Source organism: Ustilaginoidea virens, chromosome 2 (genome assembly GCF_000687475.1).
Source record: "Ustilaginoidea virens chromosome 2, complete sequence".
Classification (NCBI taxonomy): Eukaryota; Fungi; Ascomycota; class Sordariomycetes; order Hypocreales; family Clavicipitaceae; genus Ustilaginoidea; species Ustilaginoidea virens.
This window is the reverse complement of record NC_057317.1, coordinates 4835954-4854969: the sequence shown is the minus strand read 5'-3', so window position 1 is coordinate 4854969 and position 19016 is coordinate 4835954. Positions and strand designations below refer to the sequence as shown.

The window sequence follows — 19016 nt, the reverse complement described above, 5'->3', positions numbered from 1 at the left end:
CCCCAAGTGCCGTGTCCATCCCTGGGCCCGACTACAGCCAAGCAAGACGTGAAGCAACAGTCGACCCGACTTCAGCTAGCACTCGCGACAACGCGTGCGTGTGGCGAGCTCGCCTCGCTCCAGGAAGCTTTACTACCTCGTGGATAGTTGACTTGGGTAGCAGCCAAGGACAGCAAGCATGACGGGCTCTCCGGCCCAGATTTGTCCCAGCGAATGATACAAAAGGTCCTGAACCAGAGCGGCTCGCAAGTGAGCGGCACTTTAGCCGATGGGTTCAAAAGCAGCTCATCGTATGGGCCAAGCATCATACCATTTCTGGCATCTTAGCGGTCATCCTCGGTTCAGAAGAACAGACGTGCATGGGGCTCCAGCTCGGGTCCTCAGATTTCCGCATCGTCAACTTGGTATTGGCACGTGTGCTTGGCCAGCAGAGTCCGCAAGGCGACAGAGCTACACCCGTCTCGGATAGTAGCGTGTCTGACGAGTCGGTGACAGGTGGTTTTTTTCTCGCGCGAGAATACTGCGTGATGCGCTCGTTGATCTGCAAGAGGATGGTTGTGAAAGTCGTGGTATAGCTTTCCTAGATGATTCAAGAATGAAGACAAGCCGAAGAAAAAAGAAGAAGAAAAAGAAAAAGAAAAAGAAAAAGAAAAAGAAAAAGAAAAAGAAAAAGAAAAAGAAAAAGGGGAAAAGCAAAAAATGTGGGCAAAGACGAGAGGGAAAACAAAACAAACATACACATTGAAGGCTTGAAGCTCACAAGCGAATAAATGTCGTCAAGCAGTCCTGTAGAAAAGCAGACCTCTTCACAGGGCTGTCGCAAGCCGGGTGCGTACACGCTCCCATATTCCGCTTGCTTGCAGCGACTGCCCGCCGAGCCGATCCCTCCTGGCTCCCAATACCACTTTGCCCGAAGTTTGGTTGATAATCTATCGCGAGAAGCTCTGATTAGAATCGATTCAGGTACGTATGAAGGATGCAGGGTGCTCGCAGTGCTTACTCTCCAGCGATGGGACCAAACTGGCGCACCAGCCATGGACGCACTTGGCTGGCGATGAGTATGGAGATGCCACTTACACACGTGGATTGCCAATCGGTGAGGTGAGCAGGGTGAGCATTACACTCGAGGCATTTGCAATTCTTGTCTGTGCCAAAAGGACTGAACTGCATGTGCGCGACACGAAAATACTATCCAGTCAACTGACTCTACGGAGTACATATTGTATTGTACCGAAAGGGCGGTCGGTTTGCGTTGCACTTGTGGAAGGAAGGGGTGACGCATCGCACCTTCCAAAAGTCGCAAGTACCGAGCAGATGCCGCAGGCAGGCCAAACCATTCACTCGACTGACGTTTCTGAAGACGATTTTGCATCGACGTCGACTTTTCAGACGGCCCATACTCAACTCCCGCAAGCCCGTGTGCATACATCTTGAAGCAGTTGTTTACAATCTACGTTGCTGTTGGGGCACCGCCAGGGGAGGGAGGGTGGCGGCGGACTTGGCGATTGGTGCGGGTGCGGGTGCGGGTGCCTAAGGCAGTGGTGTGTGCCATGTGCCGGCTGAACTGGAAGCAACGCCCCGACTACAACACCACATTGATGAATGTCACGAAGAGAGGGGCGTACCACTCAGTAACCAGGCCGACACCTTTCGTATCAGCGAGGCTTCCGGGCTTCCTCTCATGGCTGGCTGATTCAATCACGGCCAGCGACAAGAACCACATACAAGTTGTGGCAACGGGTGCTTTCCCGTGCCAACAAGGGGCCAATCAGAACCGCCGCCAGGTACCAAACAAACCCAGACTAGACGACGCCAACCACCACCCCGTAGTGGCGGACTTCAGCAAGGGAGAAGAAAAAAAATAAGATCAACAAGCCATCGGATCTTTGTCGCCTTGTCCAACACTCGTTTGTTTCGCGTCGTTGCATATTTGATTGCATATTTGGTTGCATGTTTGATTTGCATCCGGCTAATGCGAATGGGCTCGCTGCGGCGGACTTGATCTTTTTTTCTTTTTCTTACGACGTCTCTTTCCTACCCGCCCACTGTCTCTTCCGCACCATCCTGTCGTATCGACCCCCGTTTGAAGAAGAAAAGACGAAGACGAAGAAAAGACGAAGAAAAGACGAAGAAAAGACCCAGAAAAGACGAAGAAACGACGAAGAAAAAAGGAAGAAAATACGAAGAAAAGACAAAGACAAAGACGGAATCGAAACGCGACATGACTTGGCTCACCGCGCTGACGGGCTTCGCCGCCCCCTTTTTCATCGTCATGTCGCCCGTCATTTCTTACGGCGACCAGATCGTGTCCATGCATCGGAGCAAATCAAGCGCGGGCTTTTCTCTCGACATCCCCCTGATCATGCTGGTAGCTTCCCTATTAAGGTATACCTTGCAGCCCCAGTCCATGATTGCTACTGCCTTTGTCGCGCACAATATCAGACTGCGTCATCAGAAGCGCTGGGCTTGCGATGAGGGAGGAGAGACAAAAAGAAAGCAAAACAAGTAAAAGCCCCTGCTAATGCAATGCGCGCATCGGCAGAATCTTTTACTGGCCCGGCGCTCGATTTGACGCCAGCCTATTGGTGCAATCGTTACTTATGGTCGTGGTACAGCTCATCTTGCTCAAGACGGCCCTCGACCATCGACCATTGCCCGCTACTAAGGGAGGCGAAGGCAGCGCGCCGTTTTCTGGACTCGAAGCAGGCAGCTCTTTTGCCATCCCGCGACCTTATAACTTTTGGCAGTGGCGATCACATAAGCCGTACGTAAAAAAAAATAAACTCGTCATGATTCGTCTGTTCTGGCAACTGACTGTTTCCGCTTCATTGCGCATGTAGATATTGGCACTTTCTTCTCTACCTCCTCGCGACTCTCATCGTCTTGCAAGGCCTCCTTCGACCCATGGCACCCATCTACGACACGTATTCCGTCCTGATCGGATACCTCGGCCTTTCCATCGAGGCGACCTTGCCCATCCCTCAGCTGGTTTCCAACGCCCAGTCGCAGTCATGCAAAGGTTTCCGACTTTCCGTCCTCGCCAGCTGGATTGGCGGCGATGCCATGAAGGTCTTTTGGTTCTTTACCTCTACGAGCGAGATACCCGTGGCGTTCAAAGTGTGCGGCTGCTTCCAAGCCGCATGCGACTGCCTCTTGGGCATTCAATACTTTGTCTATGGTGCTGGAGACAACGACGTCGTCCTGAAGGAGCACGCTATGGAAGAGGCTCACTGGGCGCGAAGTCATCGCACTCCACGCCCAAATGCGCGGAGCCTATCGGTCACCAAGCGACCAGCCATGTTCAGCGAAGCCGAGACGGAATAGATTGCCGTCCTGGGAGTAGTTGTCAGCTGGCTACGTGGAGCGCAGGGCACAGTTACTGACAGCCTTCATGCTTTGACGGAGGTCGGGGCGTAAAACGCTACGAAGCAGCCACGGCGGGCTCGGCTACACATGCTTTGCCTTTGAATGTATGATGTTTGACGGGCTGCTTGGTACGTCTGCAGTGGAAGGCCGCGAGAACTGCATACGAGACGTGGGGCTGGATGGCGAACATCATATCGATCACCTTTTGTGCATCATGATTCTCCCCCCTCCCCGCCCTCTTTTGGGGTCCTGAGGACGTGTGGAGTCGTTTGGGACAAATGTGAGGCATGTCGGCCTGAGCACTCGAGGCGTTAAGTCATGATAGAGCGGTACATGCCAAGTCCGCGCGTGGCCCTGGGTTTTACTTGACCAGGGACCCCAAAGGCACGTATACAGTAATTTAATACGGCTCAAGAGGCATTGGCATTGGATACAACAGGACACAGCCGGTTTCCTCTTGATGTACGGACCTAGCTGGCGGGCCGTGGCTTGACGAGGGGGCGCAATTTTTCAAATCCAAGTAGCGGCTATCTCGCCTTCACCCAGGCAGCCCAGGCAGCACCGGGTGGTGGTGGCCCTGGAGCCCCAGCCCCCTCACTTTTGCAACATGCTTGACGCGAGACCGACCAGCCGACGCTTGTCGTTGTTGCGCGCCGGTGTTTGCGGTGTTTGTCTGCTGCGGTGTGTCTGGCGTGTGTCTGCGGTGTGTCTGCGGTGTGTCTGTGTCTGGCCGTGAAAGTCAAGTTGAGTGGCTCAGCACATGCAGCTTTCCTACCTTTGCAACGGCTACCACGACCAAGACGCACGATTTTGCACCAACCAATGCCACCAATGCCTGCCAAGAATTGAGCACGGCTGGTGAAATGGCTGTTTGACTCGAGCATTTCTCCGCCCATCCCAGACGAGGCCGTATGGTATGCTTTCTATTGCCCGCCAACGACATTGCAAAGGACAAGAGGACTTTTGGATTTTGGAGCTCGGGGGGTTGCGCGTTGCGAAACATTTGTCAAGCCGGTTACTTGGACCTCTTGCGTGCCGAGTTGGGGTCGTCGGCTCTGTCGTCGGGCAAGACGAGCAAGCCATTGATGGGAGCAACTCCTGCAGACTCCACGATTGTGATTGCAAAAAAAAAGAAAACGTCGGGTCGAAATTTCAAGCTCTGCACCCACGACGCCGGGGGGGGGCCAATGCGCAGCAGCGTCGACCTCCGCAACGCCGCCGTGTCTATTGATGCTGTCTACGATAGATCGCCGCAGGAAACCGCACCAGGAAACGCTCAGCAAACCGAGCCAACCTGCGATCGATCCATGCCCGCCCGTCTGGCCAACACCGGTCGTCGACGAGCTCGTCCAGGCAAGTCCTGCTTCTCGCTCTCTCCGCCGCCTCACTCCAACCTCACCTCTTTGCTGCCGCGCCAGGCCTGGCAGCTGGCCGTAGAGGCTCGCAGCCCGGCGACACCTGGGCGCTGCTGCGAGACGGTTCCATCTGCCGCCTGGCCCAAGATATAACCTCCAGTCGTCAACGACAACCCACAACCCACAGCCCACAACATACACACATTTCTTTGCCTTTCCCCTGCCCCCCTTGCCTACTAGAACGCATCAACTCCCCTTCGTTTTACTCGCTGGGTTATTCTCGACGCCAGCTAACGTGGAGAGCAGCATCGCATGCCAACCGCCGCTTCACACCGGCCGCGTCTTTTGGTAGCTTGGTCCTAGTTTCTTCCCGCACCCCGTCTCACTTCCGCCGCTCTCCTCTTTTTTGCAAAATCCCAGCAGCCGGGTTGCGAGACGACATTTGCCATGGCTCCCTCCAGCCAAAAGGCCAACTACCGGACCTACGAGGCGCAGGCCCGTATGGTGAGGGCCATTGTTGCCGCCCACCCAGAGGTTAAATGGAACTACAAAGGTGAGCATGCAGTTTTTTCTCATCACCCCTCTCTTCACGCCTGCGTTGCGTCCGTATGCTACTCCTTTAGACCCTCGTGCTCGGCGGATGTCTGTTGTTGCCCCCTTTTTCTTTTTCGTTTCTTTTTTTTTTTTTTCACCCACGTACCTGTCCGTCATGTCTTCGTTTCAGAAGCACGGGGGTTGTTGACCTTGTTATTCCTCCCCCCCCCCCCCAGAAATCGCGTCTTGCTACGGATCAGACATGACTGAGCATGCTCTCAACCACCGGTTCCGCAAAACCAAAGCCCACGCGGTCATCATCAAGGAGGGCCGTGCTCTAGGCTTTGACATGAAGAATCTGTCTGTGGACGAGAATGAGTTGCCGACGACTAAAGAGGCAGTCGATAAGAACAGTAGGCCATGCCAACTGCATATTCCACCAACATGCTGCCGTTTTGAGCACATGTTTTTCATGGGGTTTCCTGATATATACCGATATTTCCCCATAGTTCCTTCCTTGTCTTATTTTTATTTATTTGTTTCTTTGTCTGCTTCATCTTCTTCCTCTTGTACACTCCCCGTTGCGGCTGCCTTGATCCCGACTAACAGTAACCAGACATTGCCAAGTACTTTGGCCAGTCCACCGCCGACGGAATGCAATTCCAGTTCCGCAGCATCAAAAAGGACGCCGAGCACATACGAGCCGTCGAAGCCTCTGGCGGCGACGTAGCCAACTGCCTCCCCCTGTCCAGCAGTGCCTTGAACACGCCCTCGAAACCCAAGGCACCAGCTCGCGCAACCCCCACCACCGGAACCGCCCGCAAGCGACAGCGCGTCGAAATCAAGCGCTCGTCCTCGGACGAAGAGGCCCTAGACACAGAGGACCACTCCGAAAAGGACGACACCCCGTCCAAGAGACCGTCCAAGCACCCGCAGATTCCCAACAGGGACTGCACCCCTTCCCGCCGGGCTGCATCCAAAGCCAGCGCCACCATCGCCAGGCTCTCCGCCCGATTGGAAAGAGAAAACACATCTGACGGGGATGGCGCCGAGGAGAATGATCGGCCCTACCACTCCATCTTTGGGGACAGCGACGTGAAACCCGTCGTATGCAACGGGCGCATCCAATCCGACGGCCCCGCAGCATATGGGCACGGGCACGCCCCCGGCGTTGCTGCGCTTGCAAACACGTCTCCCGATCCGTTCATGTTTGCTGCGTACGCCGACAGCTTCTACCGCCCGGGTGAGACGGGGGACTACGGCGATGGAGAAATCTGACAAAGATACTGCGATGTTGTCCTGGGGGTGTCTTCTCCATCTTTCGTTTTCGCCATATTGTCGCCGGTTGGTTGGTTGGTTGGTTGGTTGGTTTTTCTTTTTCGTTCTTTCTTTCTTTCTTTCTTTTTTCTTTCTTTTTTTTTTCTTGCAACATAGGTAGCTAGGATTAGGTGTTGGGTGGCGCGAGTCTTGAACAGCCGGGGGCGGGATGCATTGCTTGTTTTTCTTCTTCTCATCATGGAGTTGCTGTCACCGCTTCGTCGGTCTTTCCTGTGAACTCGGTAGCAATGCGCCAGGTGGAAGGATTACTCGCTCCAAATCAGGGACACACTGAGAAGCACATGGAAAAAGGAAGCATGTCAGGCACTGGACGTGGCTGCCCAAAATTTAAAAAAAAAAAAAAAAAAAAAAAAAAAAAAAAGACCTTTGCTGAAATACGCCCTGTGCCAGGTGTATGACCACAGAGAAGACGTGGTATGGATACTCGTGACGAAATGCATCTCTTGTCCGGCAGACCTGGCCGCGGAAACGGAAACTGGGAATGGCTTACTATATATATGTAGAGTAGTACCTGGCGATGGGGCTTACTTTTACTTGAACCAGGCTGCCCGCTAAAGAGGCCTCGCCGTCTCAACCGCAGTTGTGCGTGTGCGTGCGTGTGTTTTCTTTTCTTCCCCCTCCATTTTTTTTGTATCTTTTTCCTTCTTCTTTGGCAGTCGCATTTACCCTAGCAGCAATCTCCACAGCGCGTCCTTGTCCATGTAGTCGTGGTGGATGATGTTGACGAGCCAGTAATCTGAGCGGATCGCGCTCAGCACCGCTTCGCTCTCCGACCCTCGTGCGTACACCTTGGCCCATTCCCCCCACAGGCCAAAGGCCTCCTCGCTCCATGCCTTGAAGCTGACCTCCTCAATGATTGTCGGGGTGATGATCTCTTTGCCGGGAAACACGCCCCACGTCACGGCGTTGGTGCTCGCTGCCACGGTTCGAGCCGAGGCGCCGCCCGTAGCGTCCGACGACGCAAAGTCGCCTCGGGCGTTGGCCGCGTAGAAGCAGACGCTGCCGCTGCAGTCGGGGCCCGCCAGCTTGCCCGCCAGCGCACGCCAGTCCGCCGAGGGCAGGAAGAACTCTGCAAAGGCCTTCTGGAACACGAAGCCGTTCTCTGGGCCCCATCCAAACGTCCTGTCGCTGGAGGGGATGCCGTTGACGGCGGGCTGCGAGGCCACGGTAAGCCACCCCTTAGTGTTCATTTCCACGAGGCGAGGCTGGATGGTGGACGATTCTGCCGACAGGCCCTCCTCGCTCCACGGAATCGCCTCAATCTCTCCTTTGATGTGCCTGACAAAGACGTCGTCGACGTCCTCGCGCGTTTTGGGATGCCCCCAGAGGGTCACGGCTCGGGTAATGGACACGTGCAGGCTCACGCCATATCCGTCAATCTCTCCGTACGCGGGGGATCTAGAGTCGCCGAAACGACCGTTGGGGAAATCATCCCATGTAGCCTCGCGCCCCAAAACACCTTCGCCCTCGGATATCGCCAGCGTGTTTGCTCTCGAGTTTATGCCCTCGGCGGGAACGCCGGCTTCTTGGCCGGTTGCCTCCCATTCGGGGTGTGTTGCTGGACGACCACCCACGATGACCCGGTTGTAGGGATCCGAGCCGACAGAGGAACGCCTCCTGGAAGCCCTCGAATGGCTCGAGGTGCGCGAGGTGCGGGCGGTGCCATTGACCCGAAGCGCTAGCGGTGCGCGCGGATAGTCGTCAGTGACTGCTTCGTCCTGGTCAGCCGCATCAGGAATCAGGCCGCTTCTCTCGGTGATGAGGGACACGGCTTTTTCCAGGTTGAGCGTATAGAAATGGAACCCTTTGCGACCGGGGGATCGGTTTTTGATTGTCCTGATCTGCTCAATCAGTTCGCTGATTATGTCCACACCGACAAGCTTGACCTTTTCGTCATCTCCCTTGACAGCATCGAGCCGACTCATGATGGCAGGTGGAATTCTGGCATGGCTGAGCTTTGTCGTTCTTTTGATCATTTGGTAGCTTTGGATGGGCATCAGGCCGGGTATGATGGGTATCGTCTCCAAGGCGCCGCTCGGATGCTCCCGGAGCGTCTTCTCGAAATGATCGTATGCGGTCCTGTCGAAGAAGAGCTGGGTCATGATGAAATCCGCGCCGGCCCGGACCTTGTCGACCAGATACGGCAGGTCTTTCTCCAGGCTCTGCCCCTGAGGATGGCTCTCGTCGGAATGACCTTCCGGGTAGCTAGCAACGCCGATGCAAAAGTAGTCGCCATGTCTCTTGCGAATGTATTTGACGAGGTCAATGGCCCATGTAAAGTCGGCTGAACCGTCGTCTTCGGGGCCGTGGCCGTTGGCGTCGCGGTATTCTTCCTTGCGGGGGGGGTCGCCTCGCAAGGCGAGAATGTTGCGGATCCCAATCACCTTGGCGTCGTCGAGAGCCTTGTCGATGAGGTGCTTACTCATGTTGGTGCAGGTAAGATGCAGACATGTGGTGAGGCCCAACTGGCGTTGGCAGAGCTCCGCCAGCTCCAGCGACTTGGCCGCCGTCGAACCGCCAGCTCCCCAGGTGACATTGACAAAAAGCGGTTTCAGGGCTTGCTCCATGCGTTGCAGTCGATGACGCAAGTTGGAAAATCCCATGGCGGTTTTGGGAGGAAAGAACTCGAGAGAGAAGTAGTCTCTGTCGGCCGGCAGGGCGGCGATTTTGTCTGTAATCTTGTCCATGCTGCAAGATGCCGATGGAAAGGACTTGCAGTGAGCGCAGGAGATGATGCGACTTGAAAGCGACGGCGGGTTTCAAGAAGTCGTAACAGCAGTAAGTAACTTGTGTCAATTGTTGCCAAATGGAGGGGAAGTGGGATGGGGATGGGGATGGGGATGGGGATGGCGCGGATGGCGGCACTGGCTGGCCACAGCGGCAGTCCGGGCAGACAGCGCACCGCAGACAGACGGCCTTGAACTGCAAAATGCGCTGCCAAACACCACGAAGCGGGCGGGCTGGAGCTTTGTGTGCGGAGGACAGGCGAGAGAAGCACGTTGACGTTGACGTTGACGCTTGATGAGATGAAGTCGGCACCTTGCTTGGGGGGAAATATCAGGGCATTTTCGTGTCCGAGGAAGGAGCACATCTCGGCGGCGCAACCCAATGCGTCAAATGACTTCCGTCGCAAACGGCACGGCATGGCGGGGCAGCCTGCCAGACCCTTCTCTAGTACGTACCCCCAGCCGTGATGCGTTAGGTATGTACCTGGTATACTGCGTTTTTCGTACGGAGTACAATCGCTGCGTGATAGTGTGTCCATCCCCTGTTTTGGACCAGGTACAGTCTGGTACCTATGTACCTGCTATAGCGGGGCTTGAACGGCTGGCTTCTCTCATCAAAGCCCAATGACGCACAGTGCATGGAAACGGCAGGAGCCCCTGCAGGTCCTGCCGTCCTGCCGTACTGCCTCCAGTCTCCTTCCCAACTTGAAAATTCCGTCATCGTCATCTTCGTGTCTTTGTGCCACGCGTTGAAGCTTTCTTCAAAGCAGCCAAGCTCGTAACCAAGCTTTCAGCATTCTGCTCTTTTCCCACCCAACCTCGCACAATGCACCTGCCATCATGTACGCGACGTGCGCAAAGCTGAGGACCTGCAAAGGAGTCAGTCCAGCTCTACGGGCAGCTTTTCATGGAGTAAGCCGCAACGGCAACGGGTCTGGAGCGCGTCACCCTCAGCTACGTGCTTCTACTGTATGGAGCCCGTCGTCCCGGAGATGGTATGCGGTTGACTTGAACTCGTTGGACAGCAAATGGAGGCAGAAGTGGAAAGAAGAGGAAGCGGCGCCGAGGCTGCAACGCAAGGTCGCCACGCCGCAGCAGGACAACCGCCCGGGGACAAAGTATGTCCTGCCAATGTTCCCGTACCCTTCTGGTAGCCTACACCTCGGGCACTTGCGAGTCTACACTATCGCCGACGTGGTCGCTCGATATCATAGACTACAAGGAGACGACGTCCTTTTGCCAATGGGCTGGGATGCCTTTGGCCTGCCGGCTGAGAATGCTGCTCTCGAACGAGGCATTGCGCCAGGGGATTGGACGAGGACCAACATTGCGAAAATGAGGGAGCAGCTGGATGTTATGAATGGCAGCTGGGACTGGAGCCGTGTGAGCTGGCTTCCATGCTTCCTTCTTCTACCCTTCGCACAAGGGCTTGCTGACTGACTGACTGACTGATTGTTTTTTTTTTTTTTTTTTTTTTTTTTTTTTTTTTTTTTTTTTTTTTACTATTGTGCAGGAGGTTACAGCTTGCGAACCCGACTTTTACAAACACACACAAAAGCTCTTTCTCATGTTGCATGAAAGAGGGCTTGCCTACCAAGCTGAAGCCGAGGTCAACTACGATCCCATCGATAAGACCGTCTTGGCCAATGAACAGGTTGATGCCAGTGGCTGCTCGTGGAGGTCCGGGGCCAAGGTCGAAAAGAAAAAGCTGAAGCAATGGTTCTTCCGCACCTCGGCGTATCGAGATGCTCTTCTGAGAGACTTGGATGAACTCGCAAAGGGAAATGCCTGGCCGGAGCGCGTAATTTCGCAGCAAAAGAATTGGCTAGGAAAATCCACCGGAGCCATGGTCAAGTTCCCTATAATGGCCCTCGGTGGTGTCAATGTCGGGGCAGCAATCGAGGTCTTCACCACTCGGCCGGATACACTCTTTGGGGTCCAGTACATTGCTCTAGCTGCGTCGCACCCCGTGGTTGGTCAATTGGCACAGAGTGATGCTGAGCTCCAAGCCTTCTTGGACACCCTCCCAGGCCTGCCACCTGATTCCAAGGTTGGTTATCTGTTGCCCCAACTGCGCGCCATCAATCCACTGGCATACCATGACGACACCCCTGACGCTACAAAGGCGTCGCTCCCCATCTATGTTGCGCCGTACGTCCTGGGCGATTATGGTGAAGGCGCTGTCATGGGTGTCCCAGGCCATGATGTGCGCGATCATTCATTCTGGAAGACGCATCATGCCGATCAGCCCATACGAATGGTGCTTGCAGCATCGGAAGACGAGAGCACAACCGTCTTCCCCTACGAGAGGCCCTTTGTGGCCCATGGCGTCATGACCCAGCACAGTGGCGCCTTCAAGGGGAAGCTTTCACAAGAAGCTGGCCAGACCATGGTGCGCATGCTAGAGGCAGCAAACTTGGCAAAGCCCGTCGAGAGGTGGCGTCTACGGGACTGGCTCATTAGCCGCCAACGGTATTGGGGAACGCCGATCCCGATTATCCATTGCGACTCTTGCGGTGCGGTGCCGGTACCGGACGGAGACTTGCCCGTCAAGCTGCCGACTGTTCCGGAGCACTGGTCCGGGGGTAAGACGGGAAATCCGCTCGAGTCCCTTGCCGAGTTTGTGAAGGCCGACTGCCCCAAGTGCAAAGGACCTGCTCGCCGGGATACGGATACCATGGATACGTTTGTTGACTCGAGCTGGTACTATGCACGCTTCGCGGACCCGCACAACGCCGAGCAGCTGTTCTCCCCGGAAGCCAGCAAGATTCTGCCGGTAGACACATACATTGGAGGCATCGAACATGCCATCTTGCATCTCCTGTATGCTCGGTTCATCTACAAGTTCTTGGCCTCGACTCCGCTGATGGCAGGCTTCACGGAGCAGACGTCGTCGTCAGCGGAACCGTTCAAGCGCCTGATTACGCAGGGAATGGTGCATGGAAAGACGTACATCAATCCTGACAATGGCGCCTTTCTGAAACCCAGCGAAGTCGATCTCTCCGACCCGGCATCCCCCAAGGTCGTGGCCACCGGTGCGGATGCCACAGTAGCCTTTGAGAAGATGTCCAAGTCCAAGCACAACGGCGTTGATCCCACGGAATTCATTGCCAAGTACGGCGCTGATGCCACCAGAGCTCACATGCTCTTTCAGGCACCGGTCGGGGATGTGCTGAACTGGGATGAAGCCAAAATCTCGGGAGTCACCCGCTGGCTGCAGAGATTGCACGACCAGGTCGTGGCACTGTCGGCGTCGCCAGAAGAACCAGGACAAGCCAGGGACCTGTTGGAGTCGAGCTTTCAGAAAGTGGGCTCGATGAGTGCGCGCGAGCTGGCACAGTGGGATGCCGACACTGCGTTGTGGCGACACGTGCAGCGGACAATCGCCTCGGTGACGCACTCGTACGACGACGTCTACTCGCTGAACACCATCGTGTCGGATCTGATGAGTCTCACCAACGCTCTGCTGAGCTCGAAAGCGGACGACAATTACAAAAGGCATGCGACCAGCACCCTCACCAAGCTGCTGGCGCCTATCGCACCTGCCTTTGCCGAAGAGTGCTGGAGCGTGTTGCATCCCTCGAGAGGGTCTGTCTTCAGCACGACACGTTTCCCCACACAGGACGGCACGCTGGGATCCGCCATGCTCCAGCCTCGGAAGCAGCCTTGCGCTGTACAGATCAACGGGAAAGTCCGGGGCGTAGTGGACGTGGCTCCTCCTCCTGCGGGACTGCAGGGTGACGAGCTGAAGCAGTGGATGATAACCGCAATCCTCGACAGCCAGCTGGGCAAGGAGCGGTTCAGCGGCGGGAAATACGACTTGAAGAAGGCCAAGACGGCCATTGCTGTGCGCGGAGGGCGAGTCATGAGTTTTGTCGTGTAGTCGTGTAAATACATTAAATACCCCAAGCGTAGAGACGCCTGTACCACTACTAGATGTTGTATTCTCTTGTGGGGGGATGGGGAAAGGGGCACAAAGGGGCATAAAGGGGCATAAAGGGGCATAGATGGTGTGGGGGATATGAGATGATGGGGGTGTGTACTTGTACGAGAGCATACCAGGGAGTCGAGGCTGCAAAAGTCTTTGGTCAAGCGAGCCCAGCCAACAAGTCAATTCAATTTCCTGTCCCAAGACTTTTGTCGTCTTTGTCTTGTCTTGTCTTGTCTTGTCTTGTCTTGTCTTGTTTGTCTTGTCTTGTTTGTCCTGTCTTGTTTGTCTTGTCTCGTCGTCCCTCGCCCGAGCATGTGTCATCGGGGTTCGTCCATCTGTTTGTCCTTGTGACAGACGTTGAATGGTCGAGCAAGAGTATGTGTTTCTGTTGGTTCTCCAGCTTGCTTGCCTTGTGCCGTATCGTTGACGAATACCCAGTAAACCATCCGGGGCAGGCAGGTAGAGAGACAGACGGACGTAAACACCCGGTACAAAAAGACCCCCAATTATACACCGCCCCAATATAAAGACCCAACACAAAGCCCCCATTACATAGCAGCAAGATGGAAACTGCAACGCACAGCAAGCGGCACGCGGCATCGTCCCCTCAAAACACTCTCAGAAATCAAGCTTGACCCAGCGGCGAGATATCCACTCAATCTTGGCCTCGCGATGCAGCGAAAAGTCAAAGTTGTCATCCAGGTGCAGCACAATCTGGTTGAGCGCATTCTCCCCCGTCTTGCGCAGCTCGGGCAGGGAGTCGGGAAACCAGAAAATGACCTGTCCGTTGCCGGGGCACCGGAGAGGCTGCAGCACCGCGTCGGGGTCATCCCGGAACAGCTGGCCGTTCCTCGCGGCGGTCCGTTCATTCTTCTTCCTGTGGGACGAGGGTTAGTTAGTCTTTGAGCCCGCCGAGTGCGCGGCCGGGTGGGATGTACTGTACGTACGCTGCACTGGCGCGCGGCCATCGCCGAAGAGAATGAGAGGATGCCTCGCCTGCCTGCTGGTCCTGGGGCGGGTGGCCGATGCTGATGTACGACTCGTAGCCGCGCACCTCCTCTGCCAGCTCGGCGAAGTTCTGGTCCTCGGCGGCGGGGGTGATGTGGAAGTTGCTGAGGGCGTCGTTGATTTCTTGCCATTTGCGTTGCTGCTCCTCGCGGCGGAGGTCGGCGAGCTGCTGCTGCTGGAGCTTGAAGGTCTGCAGGCGCTGGGGGAGGGACTGCGATGTGGATGTGGCCTGGGGAGGCTCCTCGGAGGGAGGGAGAGCGCCGTTCATGAGGAGAGTCATTTTGAAAGTGTCTGAAAGCTTTGATGGCTCTGAAGGCTCTGATGGCTCTGATGGCTCTGAAGGCTCTGATGGCTTTAAAGGCTTTGATAGCTTTCAAGGATTTGATTGCTTTGAAGAACGACAGGGATAACTGGATGGCCAGGTAGATATGGTTGCGGGTGAAGAGGATGGGCTTATATAGACCATCTAGCTTTTCCCCCGGGAAATATAGTTTGAGGGAGAGGACAGCCTGCGTAGTCTATTTGGCGAAGATGGATGTAGCAGAGTTCAGGGTGGTGATGGTAGGGAGCGGACTGTCAGTGGTTCTGATGGACAGAGGCAGAGGCCGTGGTTGCAGACTTGGGAAGCACCTCGCGGTTTGGCCGACATCGACAACATGATCCCAAAGCTCCGTATGAGCCCGTACTGCCTTGACATGATGCGCAGTCTGAAAAAAGGGACTTGGATCTCGCGGTCCCGGCAGTTTGACTGGACGGATTCATGAACCCCCAATGGGCAGCAAGGGCTACTTGTAAGCAAGGTTCATGCGCAACGCCCAAGGAAAAGGTACGTTCACTGACTCTGGGGTTACAGTTTGGATGACTTGGTGAGGCCAAACCATAGTTTGCCGCGGGGCGGTCGTGTGCGGCACACGCGGGTTGCTCGTCTGTGGTTGATATAGTTTGCGCATCGTGCATTTGCCAAAGTATGGCTGCAAGCGAGACGGTCCAGACGGATGGCTTGCGTAAGCACCTGTGCGACGCTGCATTTTTCTCCGAGTGGACGTGATTGTGGTGCCAAAGGCAACTCTAAGAGCCTTGCTGCAGCTCGAACGCGCCGACTGGTTTGGATTCGCAAGTTGCCGTGTCTGGGAAAGGGTGTTTGAGCCCCAGTTGGCTTTTGTTGATGTGCGGAGCAAGCAATCAATGGGCCAAACCATCCATACGGGTAGAAGAGCGCCAAATGTCTACCAGCCCCCGACTTGGTGATGCGCATCAGATCAGATTGGCATGAGTAACTGAGAAAAGACGGGGCTGCCAGTTGCTTGTGCCGGTGACGATTGCCGGCTCGACAAAACAAAGTGCTGGTGTTTTGTTGGTGACGGGGAGTTTCTCGGGGCGGAAGTCCTTTGAGGATCCGCGAGATGGAATAAATTCTCACGCCAGACCGTAGTTCTCATTATCGCAGCAGGTCTGGCTCGGAGCTTTCATACGTCTACGAGAAAAGGTTTGCATCGAATATTTTTGCGCCCCAATACATTCCAGGTTGGAGAATCTACCGCCACACACATGTTATTAAGCGTAGTACACAGCTTCGTCTAGCATACAGTTCTTCATGTACGCACCTAGTCTACCCGTCCCTGCCGTTCGTCCTCATCCACCAGCAGAGAGTCTTCCTCCAAGCTCCCGCGTGTAGCATGAGACCCGCTGTACAGAACGTAATGCTGGGCAAAAAAGACGCAGTCATACACCATGCTAACGTTGCCCAGGGCGAACTTGACCGGATTGCCCGTGAGACCGCTCCAGTCATGCTGCAGATAACTGTCGATGGCCTGCTGGGCCACGCTTAGGACGCCGCCGGCAAAATCCAACGTGATTTGCCATATGCTCCAGCCCTTTGTGCTTTTGTTGCGATAGTTGACGAGGATCTGCGGCGTGAACTTGACGAGCGTGATGATGAGCTTCACGTAGCCCAGCGCGTAGACGACATCCAGCTCGCACCAGTCCTCGGCCGGGTCAATGTGGCCCTTGGCGGCAGCGGACGCGACCATCAAGTAGGTGGCAACAAGGCCGGCAACGCACCCTGCGGCGACACCGAGGATGAAGCGACTGGGGCGGTGGGCGGGGGTCTGGGAGAAGCCCCAGAGAGGCCGCAAGAGGTACTGCGACAGGGTGATGCAAGAGACGACGGAGGCGTGCAGCGCAAAGGCGATGTCGTTGAACTGGACGGTCGGGGTGAGACGGTTGTGTCTGGCGGCGTACTGCTTGCGGATGGCGGGGGAGTAGTAGAAGGCAGTGTTGGAGGCGAAATAAGCAAGGAATCCTGCGTCTCCTTGTCAGCACCCGGCCGTCGTCTGCTTCGTCTTCCTCGCAGGGACATGACAAGCATGCTTTTGGCGCGCCATACCTAACGAGTTGATGAAGGGAAAGTCGACGGTGGTGCCCGCGGTGCTCTTGTTGCCAAGATTGAGTAGTAGCTGGGGGTAAAACGATGCGCTCCAGCAAAAGGTGTAGATCCAGCCAACGAGGCCGGACAGGGCCTGGAGAAAGCTCATGCTGAATGAATGCTGGCCCGGGTTGGCCACCTTTTAGGCGTCAATGGCCAAGAGAGTGTGTGAAGCAGACAGAATCCGTCGTCCTCCAAGGATTCAATCGAGTCTGGCAGAAGAGCGGGGGAACCAATGACAGTCAGTCGTTGTCCGTCCTGGCCCCTGGTGGCGCCTTCCACCAGTAGTTTTGGCAAGGCACTCCCTCCGTAGGCAGCTGTTGTTACTGTACGGAGTACGGAGTAGTCGTTGCTCGATTGCGCCTTCCTGGGCGGGGCAGGCGGAGTGACTTGGCTCAAGCCGCTTGCAACGTCACCGTCAGTGTCACCGTCAACGTCACCGCCGAATATCGGATCAATTCCGCATCTGCCGCCGATTCAAAGCCCAGTCGCAATTACTCCGTACACATTGCGAGACATTGACGTGTGTTATCCAAGGATGCTATCGCTCAATATAAACACTTCGTATCTTGGTATATATACTCAATAAGCATTTGAGCGCCCGTTCTATTTTCCTGAAATAGAGTATACGCATCAAAACATCTCCAACTCGAAGGTCAAAGATCCAACGAGCTTGCAGGTTACAATAAATACATTGTGCCGCCACGAATACACAGCATCGTGATCCTATCATGAACATGAACATGAACCCCGCCCCCCGACCCGTGACAATTCTTAATTTCCTTTGCTGGCGGGAATGGTGTGTGACAAGCCTCCGATAACACGATCTTCAACACCATTGAGCCCAGTGCCAGTAATATCCTTGGTGACTTCTCCAACAAAAGGCAGCTTATTGACCAGTCCATCGACACCTGGGATCATGTCTCGCTTAATACCGCCAACGATAGGGAGCTTGTCGATAGGGAGATCCTTGGTGACTTCTCCAACAAAAGGCAGCTTATCGACCAGTCCATCGACACCTGGGATCATGTCTCGCTTAACACCGCCAACGATAGGAAGCTTATCGATAGGGAGCTTGTCGACAGGGAGATCCTTGGTGACTTCTCCAACAAAAGGCAGCTTATCGACTAGTCCATCGACACCTGGGATAATGTCTCGCTTAATACCGCCAACGATAGGGAGCTTGTTAATAGGAAGCTTATCGACAGGGAGCTTGTCGACAGGGAGATCCTTGGTGACTTCTCCAACAAAAGGCAGCTTATCGACCAGTCCATCGACACCTGGGATAATGTCTCGCTTAATACCGCCAACGATAGGGAGCTTGTTAATAGGAAGCTTATCGACAGGGAGCTTGTCGACAGGGAGATCCTTGGTGACTTCTCCAACAAAAGGCAGCTTATCGACTAGTCCATCGACACCTGGGATAATGTCTCGCTTAATACCGCCAACGATAGGGAGCTTGTTAATAGGAAGCTTATCGACAGGGAGCTTGTCGACAGGGAGATCCTTGGTGACTTCTCCAACAAAAGGCAGCTTATCGACCAGTCCATCGACACCTGGGATAATGTCTCGCTTAATACCGCCAACGATAGGGAGCTTGTTAATAGGAAGCTTATCGACAGGGAGCTTGTCGACAGGGAGATCCTTGGTGACTTCTCCAACAAAAGGCAGCTTATCGACCAGTCCATCGACACCTGGGATAATATCTCGCTTAATACCGCCAACGATAGGGAGCTTGTTAATAGGAAGCTTATCGACAGGGAGCTTGTCGATCGGGAGCTTGTCGATCGGGAGCTTGTCGATCGGGAGCTTGTCGATCGGGAGCTTGTCGATCGGGAGATCCTTGGTGACTTCTCCAGCAAAAGGCAGCTTATTGACCAGTCCATCGACACCTGGGATGATATCTCGCTTAACACCGCCAACGATAGGGAGCTTGTCGATTGGGAGCTTGTCAATCGGGAGCTTGTCGACAGGGAGATCCTTGGTGACTTCTCCAAAAGGCAGCTTGTCGACCAGTCCATCGACACCTGGGATGACTTGTCGACGCAAGACGGTTGCATCGACATTGGCAAGGGCGTCCACATCGACAACGTCCTTCTTGGTTATGACAGGGGCGGATCCAAGGTCCACGCCCTTGGCTAAATCCCCAGCAGCAGAAGCAACGTTGCTCCAGCCCGCGAGGACATTGCCAGTATTGACAATGGGAGCACCGAAGGAGCTGCCGTAAAGGCAGGTGAGGAGAACGGCGTAAACTGAGGAATGCATCGTGAAATTCGTCGACGCGTATAAGCAGATTTGGAAAGGACTGACTAGAGGTTAGATAGCGAATGACG

At 55.1% G+C, this 19016-nt stretch overlaps 10 protein-coding genes across 10 annotated transcripts; 4 read left to right on the top strand and 6 right to left on the bottom strand.

Moving 5' to 3' along the window:
• Window positions 1–132: 132 nt before the first annotated feature.
• UV8b_03115 (uncharacterized protein) lies at window positions 133–1170 on the bottom strand (the record flags this gene model as incomplete). The annotated part of the gene is made up of 4 exons (XM_043140613.1): window positions 133–228; window positions 311–580; window positions 837–929; window positions 1078–1170. The coding sequence occupies 4 exons, from the start codon at window positions 1168–1170 to the stop codon at window positions 133–135; spliced, it is 552 nt and encodes a 183-aa protein (XP_042996547.1).
• Window positions 1171–2221: 1051 nt separating this feature from the next.
• Window positions 2222–3324, top strand: UV8b_03114 (uncharacterized protein; the record flags this gene model as incomplete). Its single annotated transcript, XM_043140612.1, has 3 exons — window positions 2222–2385; window positions 2543–2764; window positions 2841–3324. 3 exons carry the CDS (start codon window positions 2222–2224, stop codon window positions 3322–3324), a joined length of 870 nt encoding a protein of 289 aa, XP_042996546.1.
• Window positions 3325–5168: 1844 nt separating this feature from the next.
• UV8b_03113 (uncharacterized protein) lies at window positions 5169–6533 on the top strand (the record flags this gene model as incomplete). The annotated part of the gene is made up of 3 exons (XM_043140611.1): window positions 5169–5274; window positions 5492–5668; window positions 5872–6533. The coding sequence occupies 3 exons, from the start codon at window positions 5169–5171 to the stop codon at window positions 6531–6533; spliced, it is 945 nt and encodes a 314-aa protein (XP_042996545.1).
• A 722-nt stretch (window positions 6534–7255) lies between these two features.
• UV8b_03112 (uncharacterized protein) lies at window positions 7256–9280 on the bottom strand (the record flags this gene model as incomplete). The annotated part of the gene is made up of 1 exon (XM_043140610.1): window positions 7256–9280. The coding sequence occupies one exon, from the start codon at window positions 9278–9280 to the stop codon at window positions 7256–7258; it is 2025 nt and encodes a 674-aa protein (XP_042996544.1).
• Window positions 9281–9399: 119 nt separating this feature from the next.
• On the top strand, window positions 9400–9615 carry UV8b_03111 (uncharacterized protein; the record flags this gene model as incomplete). Its single annotated transcript, XM_043140609.1, has 1 exon — window positions 9400–9615. One exon carries the CDS (start codon window positions 9400–9402, stop codon window positions 9613–9615), a length of 216 nt encoding a protein of 71 aa, XP_042996543.1.
• A 544-nt stretch (window positions 9616–10159) lies between these two features.
• Window positions 10160–13202, top strand: UV8b_03110 (uncharacterized protein; the record flags this gene model as incomplete). The annotated part of the gene is made up of 2 exons (XM_043140608.1): window positions 10160–10702; window positions 10833–13202. 2 exons carry the CDS (start codon window positions 10160–10162, stop codon window positions 13200–13202), a joined length of 2913 nt encoding a protein of 970 aa, XP_042996542.1.
• Window positions 13203–13868: 666 nt separating this feature from the next.
• UV8b_03109 (uncharacterized protein) lies at window positions 13869–14538 on the bottom strand (the record flags this gene model as incomplete). The annotated part of the gene is made up of 2 exons (XM_043140607.1): window positions 13869–14127; window positions 14198–14538. The coding sequence occupies 2 exons, from the start codon at window positions 14536–14538 to the stop codon at window positions 13869–13871; spliced, it is 600 nt and encodes a 199-aa protein (XP_042996541.1).
• Window positions 14539–14805: 267 nt separating this feature from the next.
• UV8b_03108 (uncharacterized protein) lies at window positions 14806–15215 on the bottom strand (the record flags this gene model as incomplete). Its single annotated transcript, XM_043140606.1, has 2 exons — window positions 14806–15006; window positions 15099–15215. The coding sequence occupies 2 exons, from the start codon at window positions 15213–15215 to the stop codon at window positions 14806–14808; spliced, it is 318 nt and encodes a 105-aa protein (XP_042996540.1).
• Window positions 15216–15862: 647 nt separating this feature from the next.
• UV8b_03107 (uncharacterized protein) lies at window positions 15863–16792 on the bottom strand (the record flags this gene model as incomplete). The annotated part of the gene is made up of 2 exons (XM_043140605.1): window positions 15863–16560; window positions 16645–16792. 2 exons carry the CDS (start codon window positions 16790–16792, stop codon window positions 15863–15865), a joined length of 846 nt encoding a protein of 281 aa, XP_042996539.1.
• A 665-nt stretch (window positions 16793–17457) lies between these two features.
• On the bottom strand, window positions 17458–18948 carry UV8b_03106 (uncharacterized protein; the record flags this gene model as incomplete). The annotated part of the gene is made up of 1 exon (XM_043140604.1): window positions 17458–18948. The coding sequence occupies one exon, from the start codon at window positions 18946–18948 to the stop codon at window positions 17458–17460; it is 1491 nt and encodes a 496-aa protein (XP_042996538.1).
• Window positions 18949–19016: the final 68 nt, after the last annotated feature.